General features: G+C 37.6%; 1 protein-coding gene across 1 annotated transcript in view; it reads left to right on the plus strand.

The window, feature by feature from the left end:
• The window catches only part of ccne1 (cyclin E1), a gene marked incomplete at its 3' end in the record, with an annotated part of 15,217 nt that extends 6,676 nt beyond the window's left edge, over nucleotides 1-8,541 (plus strand). Inside the window, 5 exon segments of the mRNA XM_014007247.1 lie at nucleotides 733-879; nucleotides 965-1,060; nucleotides 4,662-4,796; nucleotides 5,755-5,866; nucleotides 8,384-8,541. Of these exon segments, the coding sequence (XP_013862701.1) occupies nucleotides 733-879; nucleotides 965-1,060; nucleotides 4,662-4,796; nucleotides 5,755-5,866; nucleotides 8,384-8,541 (648 nt within the window).
• Nucleotides 8,542-10,025: the final 1,484 nt, after the last annotated feature.

Here is a 10,025-nt window from a genome sequence, read left to right on the forward strand (position 1 = left end):
ATTATAAGCTGTCATAACTGTGACATTTGAAGACCCTTTAAAAAAAATCCCCAAGACGATGCTTGTTTTGAAAAGTGCGAGAACTACTGGTTTTAAAGACCAATACTGGATTTCRATTTTACAAAGAATTCTTAAAAGTACTGGTTAGGGTTTACCAAAACATGTTCTGCATAAATGTCCTTGGTTATTCTAAACAATCAGGATATTGCGTGTATTTGTACAGCGTTGAACTAAACAGCACAACCTTCAGCATAATTTTGTTTATGGGGTGGTTGGAAGTAGTCATCACACTACAAATTCATTCCAAATTTCAGACACCATGCTTATATTTTTCTGACCCTCTTTAGSTAAAAGACTGTTGGAAAAGTGTTCTTGAATATTTTTCACGTTTGTTTTTCTCTGAAGACAACTGAAAATTAGACCACATACTGGGCTTCCTCACAGTTTTTGTGCCCARTATTGTAAACAAATCAAGTCACGGTTTCAGAGCTTTGAACATTAGTGTACAGAAGGCAAATAAGGAGCAGCAAGCAGTTTTCTGTTTTTTGCAAAGATTCAACCAATCAGATTCAGTAAATGCTCCATCAACATAAGCCTCCAAATCATCTTYATCAAAAAAGATTAATTGCTGCCATGAACCATGGTGAAACATTACGTGAATGTTTTTTTATAGGAGCACAGCTTGACTCTAAACATCCTTTCATGTTTTTYCTTTGGGTGGCTTTTTTTTAGGTAAGTGAGGTGTACAAGCTGCACAGGGAGACGTATCACCTTGCACAGGACTACTTTGATCGCTTCATGCCCACACAAAGGAACGTCTTCAAATCAACACTGCAACTTATTGGCATTACATGTCTTTTCATCGCTGCCAAAGTAGAGGTGAGCTTTGAGCTTCGTATCTGATTGCATTTTTGTCCTTTTTGTTTATACAGTGCTCATTTCTTGGGCTTTTTGCTTCTTGTAGGAGATGTATCCTCCAAAAATCCATCAGTTTGCCTACGTCACAGATGAAGCGTGCACAGAGGATGAGATTCTTAGTATGGAGCTCATTATTATGAAGGTGAAGAACACTCATTAATCCTTGACACAATAAGCTAAGTTGCTCTGCAAATCTAAAGGATGTGCTATACTTTTTTTTTAATGTTGGATGAAGGAGGTACAGTTCATTAACAGGTGCCTTTTTCTTCAATTACAAATAGGGATGCACACACATGAAAATTTAAGCATATATCGATATCCGATATACTGGTAATTATTGCTGTTATGGCCAAAAACTGATATTTACTGATATTACACAAACACACAATTTATATTATACATATACACACAAACAGTTACGTAAGTCATTTTTTGATACTGTAAATAAACGACCAGACCTCTGACATGGCTCTCTACTTCAGTTATTCCTGGCTGTGAAGCATCAATATCACTATCACGATCAAAAAGTTGCCACTCAACCAACCATCTCCACTCCCAAAACAGAAACACAAAGATAAAAAGTGGGAAATCAATATCGGATTTTAATATCAGCCCACTTTTACATATCGGACCGATACCAATATTCTAAAAAATGACCAAAATCGGCCGTACCAATAGTAATGCCGATATATCGTGCATCCCTAATTTAGGGTTGGGCATAATCGTATCATGTGCAATTAATCGCCAGAAAAACATTAATCGATTATTTTTTTGGCGCTTGACGATTAATAAGATTAATGCCACTCAGAGCTCCTTTCCGCTTCAACTATGACGAACATTAAAAAAAAAGTTCTGTAATTTATTTATCAACACAATTTAAAAATTGATGTACAGCCTGGAGTCTGTAATTTTGACACAATTTGGAACAGATTTTCATGAAGAACAAATCTTTTCCACTAAATTAGTCATGTGACTAGGACATCAGGGTGTCCAGGGGATTAATCGTCAAATTAATCGTTATCAGCCAAATACCACTATTAATCGTGATTAATTTTTTTGCCAATATTGCCCAACCCTACCCTAATTACAAAGGGTACCATTATGACTTCATTGTGTATAAATAGTGATGTATTCCAGTGGATACAGTTTGTGCTGCAAAGTTTTAAATTATGACCGCGTTTCCCCTAAGAAATTGGTCTTTGTGGTGTGTGTGTGTGTGTGTGTGTGTTAGGGGGGTTACTTGTTTTCTAAAAACGTAATTTTACATGATTCACCTTTAATTATAGTAATAAATTTACATTGTGAATATTTAATTACCTAACTACATTCTAAAGTTAAGATAATGATCAATAGTAACTTATTTATTTATTTATTTATTATTGATATTCTGTGCAGCAGCAGATGGATCTGAGCCCAGAGTTCTCAGTTTGTCACATCTAGAGTCACACAGAAGAGCTCCAGAAGGTTTCAGAGTGTGGATGGTTGATTGTCTCTTTTGTGTCCCTGATGGAGACAAGAGAGCTGTCCAGGTGTCCCCTGCCTTCACCCAGAGGCAGCTGGGACAGACTCCAGCCCAACCCTGACCATGATTAGTAACAAGGAGGACAGGAGGATATTTTTAATAGCAGGAAACAGCTATTTAATTATAAAACATGATTTATTTTATGTTAATCTGAATCAGTTTAGTGTTGTTTGTAAATATATTTGACAGTTTTGTAGGAATGAACACGTTTGTAATGTTTGTTCAAAATAAACCTGCTTCTCATGACTTCTTTAACATGTTTTGAATAAAATATTATCAGTAAAAGCATCAAATCATGTCATTTCTAATAATCATTAGAACCCTAGTAGAACTTTAACTCTTGTAGATATAAAGGATAACAGTTAAAAATGCAACTGTCGAAAAATTTCCTGTCACTGAGAATAATTCATTTACCACATTTTAAAGACCGATTATAATCTGGGCCCTTAAGGGTTAATGCTCCTGAACGGGACTGTCTGACCTAAGGAGTGTGAGTGACAGAGAGGAGCTCAGCTCTGTTTGAGTTCAGTATGATGTAGACTAAGCAGCTGATTCTGTCTGGATTTATGGTGTTTTGAGTTCACAAACTATTCTGGTTACTTTTTTTAAAAGTTGCCGACATTACAGCTTTTAGCTGCACTGCTGATCAGCGCTGTTTATAGAACATGACCGGACTTGTGGGAACCTGGTGACATGCGGGGTCTGTGTTGGTGATTCTTGCTGTAATATAAAAGTAATTATTGATAAGGTAACCATGCTGTGGCTTCACCTGTCACATTTTCTTTTAAAGAAAGAAAAAGTAGCTTGCAAAGCTGTCGCATCTGTGCTACGTGATTAAATAAAGCAGTTTTCACCGCGTGTCTAATCACACACACACACACACACACACACACACACACACACGTGTCTTTATATCTTTGTGAGGACCACACACACATCGCTCACAGCCTCGCTCTGCGCCGTCTTTTTTTTCCCCCAAGTTTGGTGAGAGGTGTATACGGAGGGGCGCAAAAATAACTCGATTTGATTTGGCCTCATTCAAATAAAAAGGAGTACATGCCTTGAAATTCTTGGAGGGGCGGGCCGTCTCGTTGGCAGGGTGGGGGCGGCCCCCCCCCCCCCCCCCAAGTAATGGTAGGGGAAATGCTGTGACAGCTAAGCCATCAGTTTAAATAGAAGCATGCCTGATGCCGATCTTGAACATGGCGTGGATCTAATGTTGGCATTAGGTCTGAATTGACTGCATTTATTTCAGCTAAAGCTCATAAAGAATGCTAACTTGAACTTGTACCACATGAATAGTTATTGTCTGCAAACACACAAACTCAGACATCGATGCAGCTTCAGTCAGATGAAGGAACACTGTGCTCACCACAAACTGTTATGGTTAGGCAAGTTCTAGTATTAAGAATTGAATTTTGGGCATAAGAAAATTGTAAAATCAGACCAATGAAACATGTTTCTGTTTGCAGGCAAACCTCGGCRTATAGAAATGTGTAACATTAACAGATTTCGGGACAATGTATCTAAAATACTTATTCACAACACTGTATAAATGTGTTAAAGCTATTTTGAAATAGTTTGTGTAAAAATCAGTTATTATGACAATTATTTTTGTTACAACTATTTGCAGCGCAGATCTTGCTGAAATTTCACAGGACAGTGTAAAAGTTTAAACGATGCCCACATGAACCAGTATAAAATCTTAAAGATTAGACTTGTTTTAGGATGGCCAATTTGAAAGTATGTTCGAGCAAGTCATTATTAGCTTATTACAGTACGAGCTGACAGAACAACAGCAATTCCCTTTGGGCTCGGCTGTGTTTGGACTTGCTGTCAGCTTGTCAGTCCTGTCAGATTCAAACTCAGTTTCTCCAAACCGAGCTGAGGCCACAGCTGGTAAGATATTAATTKATCATAAACTTTCTACAGAACACCCCTTCAAAAATGTCCAAAGTATCCCTTTAGGTTCCTGTGTGAATGTGCCTAGATGAAGGTTAGGTTTAGTTAGTAAGTGCTTCAGCTCTTCATGGTATTTACAGCTGCGTGMGTTTGTCCTTACAATACATTTGAATGAAGATGTAAGCTAGTTGTGAACAAAGCGTTTTTGTTTAGGTTGATTCTCAGTTTTTACAGCCCTGAAACTGTTGAACAAAAGCAATTCAGATGTTTTTATTTGTGACCGTACTTGACCAAAACAACTTTTCCTGTTCGACCCTAGGAGCTGAAATGGAGTCTCAGCCCACAGACTCCTATCTCGTGGCTCAACGTTTACATGCAGGTGGCCTACCTGAAAGACACAGAAGAGCTGCTTATTCCCAGATACCCCCAGGAGACCTTCACACAGATTGCAGAGGTGTGTTTGTGTATTTAAATGCAAATAAAGTACAATTCTAGCCATAGCAGGGAAGGGCAATCCTGGTTCTCAAGGGCCACTATCCTGCCAGGTTTACTTGTTTCTCTGCTCCAACACACCTGATGTAAATGAATGGGTGATTACCAAGCTTCTGTAGAACTTGAAGAGTTAATTTTGAGGTGTGTTGGAGCAGGGAAATATGTAAAACATGCCGGATAGTGGCCCTCAAAGATCGGGATTACCCATTCTTAGCTATTGAAACAAGTTCTGCAGCATTAAAAATAACTGGTTTTATTTTTCTTTGTATTTAGGTGTAAAATATTTTTGCTGTTTTTAATTGTATGTTAGCTAATTATTACTAGCAGCTGTTAAACAGCTGCGTTGCGATTTAAAACGGCAGTAATTTACATCAAAGTAAAAAAGCTTGCAAATGCCAAAAGCAGGCTCAAGTTGTTTGTGAGCAAATTCCTCAGAATCTTTCTCGCCAATTCCGATCACTTTGTGTTAGTCAGGGTTGTATCTCACTGTGCTGTGACCTTTAGGAAACCAGCTGATGTTTTAAAAATTGCGATTAAACGTGAATCTTTGGTTGCAGCTTCACTAAACTTGAACTTGAGTGTTTGCAACTGAGCGACAGCTAAAACAGATTTTTGAGCTGGCAGTTTGTGAAAGTCAGTGTTCTTCTTGTGTGCATGGCTTGCAGATCTTTCTGAGCCATGCTTGTTTTATTTTCCCACGTCATACTCTGTTCATTTTTAGTGTGAAGTTCGAGTATATTTCAGATACCTGAAACCACCTTATTGAGCAGATTGTAGTCAGACTCGGATGGAGAAACATTTTATGAACTACCCAAAYGTGCTAAATACTAAAGATCAACATGGGCAGTATTTCTATAAGCTGTTTTATTGTGAAAGAAAAATGTGAATTTTGCTAATTTTGAATCATTTATGTGTTTCAGTTGCTGGACCTGTGTATGCTAGATGTGAGGTGTCTTGAGTTCTCCAATGGCATTCTTGCTGCTTCTGCGCTTTTTCACTTTTCCTCTTTGGAGCTGGTGGAAAACGTTTCAGGTAAAAAGGAAGAGTCACAGTTTTTTATTTTTATTTTTTTCTAAATGAATCAAAACCAGGTGTTTTTATTTTTAAGTTGTTTAAATTGTGTCTGGTGACTTCCTGAAAGACAGGTCTTGCTGTTGAGGTAACTGTGTTGATCAGACAATCTGAGCTTTTAGTATCATGAAGTATGGCTAGATCACCATGGTAAAAATAGGTTTATCTCAAACTTCTCACAATCTTAGTTGTAAACATATCTGGTGTAGAAATGTTCACATTATAGTAAACACTAATAAAAAACTACTTAGAAAAAATGGATAAATTAGGGCTGGGCGATATGGCAAAAAAATGATCACGATTTTTTTTTTTCATATCGTTTGATCTCGATTAATATAACAATTTTTTTTGTGAACTTAAAAAGTGATTGAAAAATAATTAAACAAATAAATGGCTACATAAATAAAAATAATGGCTGTTATTTCACTTTCACTAATATATCTGTGGTTCAGTAGACCAGGAAATTATTTTTGCAAGGTTTTTTAAAAAAGGTATTTACCAAGAAAAAAATTATGTTTAAATCATAGAATCTCACATTAATAAAGTTATCCTTTTGTAAAATTACCGTCTAATTGAATTTCACATTTAAATATTAGGGATGTCCCGATCAGATACTCAGTATTAGTATTGGTGGCAGATATGGCCATTGTTTGAAAATCGGGTAGAATCGGATTTAATCATGTCATTGGGCCGATTCAGTTTTTGCGACTGTTTTCAGCATCATCATGCTTTACAACTACCGTTAAGATGTCAAGACGCACACAAGTATGCAACCATGTCTACAGTGTGGGAACACTTTTCAATGGAAAACAGTGATGATGAAACTGCATCTTGCAAAATCTGCAAACTGGAGTTTCTCATGATGGGAACAGCAGGGCTCGCTTTAATTCTACCAACCTTGTCACTTGGAAAGAAATAAAGCTATTGGATTTGTATTGGATCAGTATCGGAAAGACGAATCATTAAAATAATCGGATTGTATCGGGAGCCAAAAAATCTGGATCGGGACATCCCTATTAAATATGCCATAAAGAAACACAAACGCTACAAACAGCAACAATTTGTGCACACTTGCCAACTGGATAGGATCTAAGCTCATTACTTTTGTTATGGAAGGAACCCCCCCAATCCCTCCTGTTTACTAGGGGTGTAACGATACATCGATCTATATCGATATATCGATTTGAATGGTTCATGATTCAGCTATATCAAGGCAAAATGAAAATATCGATCTATATTGTCATCATATGCTTGATGGGAATCAATATATGCTTCCAACAGCTTTTTTACAGGCACATATCACATTATATCAATCGCAAACGTGAATTGAATCGAAATCATATCGTGACAAACTTTGTGCTATCAAGAAATATTGAATCGTCATCCAAACATATCGATGTAATATCGTATCGTGATAACGCTGGTGATTTACACCCCTCTGGTTCACAGAGCTTTATCAAACAACAGACAACGCTGTTTCATTTTTTCTGAAAGAATATCTGATTCTGCAGACAGGACAAAATCTTGGATAAACTCCCACTTTGAGTGTTCAGGAGTTTGCAGCGTCTCTCAGCTGCTGTTTGTGATGAGACTCAGACAGGAAGTGGTCTTCACGTCWCGTCCAGCCCATCGTGTGCTGATAAAACTTACAGAAAAGTTCTTCTCCAGATAAATGAAGAACCACTGGGACATGGTTCCGTCCTAAACGTTAACCTAAGACCGCTTCATATTTTTGGAGGACGCTTTTGTTTTAGCGAGACGTGCATCGCGGCTCACTTTTCCCCCCTCTCTCTGTCTCTCTCTGTGTCGGGAGCTCAGAGCTCACCCTGTTAGCAGGTAGCAGGTACAGCAAGCAACAGCGGCCAAAATACTTCAGAAACTCGCCCAAATAAGCAAACTCTGTGAGATTCAGTGTTTTATTCTGGATTACTGTGGTTAATCCTGCCATTCCATCTGCATTTCCTTAGCAACTTATAAACTGAAGTGGAGCAGGAGAAGGTGGATTCTGATTGGCTGTTGTCGCACACATTTCCACCATGTTTGATGGAAGAAGAGGCTCACAGCTGATCACTGTGATCAACCTGAATTTTACCTCGATCAATAATGGTGATCAAATAATGGCCCAGCCCTAGTATAAATGTACTATTTCTGAAAGTATTGACTGTCGGCATGCTTTACTGGAACAGCTTCTGTGTTGCTGTCACCTAAAATTAAATCTGAGTTTTGTAAAATGGGAAAAAAAGGCAAGAAAATCAAAAGACTAAACTAAATGCAGTCGTCTTTTAAAAATGACTGCACAGCTTATTAAAATGCTGGAGGTACTTTTTAATTGTTTTCTGTCAGATTAGGTTTGCATCAAAACATCTTGATAAATGAAAATTTTTATTTTTTGACACTTGATCCCAAATATATCTGTTCTGTATCTATGCAATGCTATTTTCTGCCATAAAGGATCTTTTTGTTTGCCCCCTCATGCAGCCTTGAAGAGGGTGGAGGTGGAGGAGTGTGTGCGGTGGATGGTGCCGTTTGCCATGGCGCTGAGGGAAGTCGGTGGGTCGCGTATGAAAACATTTACGGGGATCGCTGCTGATGACATGCACAACATCCAGACCCACGGCTCTTGCCTAACATGGCTGGTAAGAGACAGTTTCCTGATAAAGAACTGCTACTGGGTAGTTCAGATTAGGGCTGGGTATCATAAATCTATAAAATTTTGATTCATAAGGTTCTGAATGAATCAATCAATTAATTACATTTCGAGTTGATTTCAGTCTGCTTTTAAGCAATAAAAATGTCTCAACTCTGTTGCAAAAACCAAATTTGCTTCRTTAATATAAACAGCAAACTCATAAATTGGACAGTTTGAATTTAAACTGTAAACAAAACCGTCTCAAAGGTAAAATTTTCAAATCAGAAAGGAAGAGAAAGTGTACTTTAAGTACAACATTGTTTCAATTAAGTTTGTTTATATAGCACCAGCAAATGTTGTCTGAGGACACTGAACAAAAAAAAAGATCAATATAATATCAGTATAACTTGAATCACTTCAACACATATTGAGCAGCATATTTGGCAACAGTGGAAAGGAAAAACTCTCTTTAACAAGAAGGGGACAGGAAAGAGACACAAACACAGAATGACCAGTCCAGGAGAAGAGAGACAAAGACATGTTTTTGATAGTAATAATTACAACAAACATGTAGAGAAGACAGCAGCAGAGTGAGGACATGTGGTCAGTTTGTCCTCCAGCAGTCTAAGCCGCAGCATAAATAAGGAATAACTCAGGAAATCAACCCCAACTATAGGATTTATGCTGGTACTGCTGGCAACGTTAGTGATTCCCTTAGTTTCTTTTGTTTTGCCCCGGACGACTTGTTGTCGGAAGCTAATGCTAGCGCTTGTGCTCTTGGATGAATGTCAACCAGATTTAAAATGCACAGCAAGCCAGGAGTGACACAAGCTTCATCACGCGTGAGACTACTGAGGTTAATGTCACGAGAGGAAAAAAAAAAATCAATCTCGTGCCCTATACATCAATATCACAAAATTTAAATTAAAGATCAATTGATTGAAATATTTTTTTTACTCAGCCCGAGTTCAGACGACATGCAGGAGCTTGAAGACTGCTTTGAATATGTTGTGTTGAAAACTTTCCTGTTTCCATTTATCCRCACCATAAATGCTTTAAAATGCCCTCTGATTTAAACCCTCTTAAATACCCATTTTTAGCACTTCCCATGCTGTTGTGGGGATTACAAACAAATTTAAAACACCTTAGCAGTTGACCAGTACTTTGGTGCATTAGCAGGTGCAAAAGAGAGTTAAAAATAAAAAAAACTTTTCAAAACAAAAGTCACCCGTTGAAATTTTTATACTTTAAACTATTTGAATATTTAAAAATCATTGCCAGTCCTTACTTTTGATATTTGGTTTTTATATTTGGCACAGCAGCAGTGTTTGTTTCTACTAAAAAGCTGATTGGTGATGCAGCTCAATAAAATTCTCTCTCTCTCTCTCTCTCTCTCTCTCTCTATCTCTATCTCTATCTCTATCTCTCTCTCTCTCTCTATCTCTCTCTATCTCTCTCTATCTCTCTATCTCTCTCTATCTCTCTCTATCT

This window comes from Austrofundulus limnaeus, unplaced genomic scaffold, assembly GCF_001266775.1.
Source record: "Austrofundulus limnaeus strain Quisiro unplaced genomic scaffold, Austrofundulus_limnaeus-1.0 Scaffold40, whole genome shotgun sequence".
Taxonomy (NCBI): domain Eukaryota; kingdom Metazoa; phylum Chordata; class Actinopteri; order Cyprinodontiformes; family Rivulidae; genus Austrofundulus; species Austrofundulus limnaeus.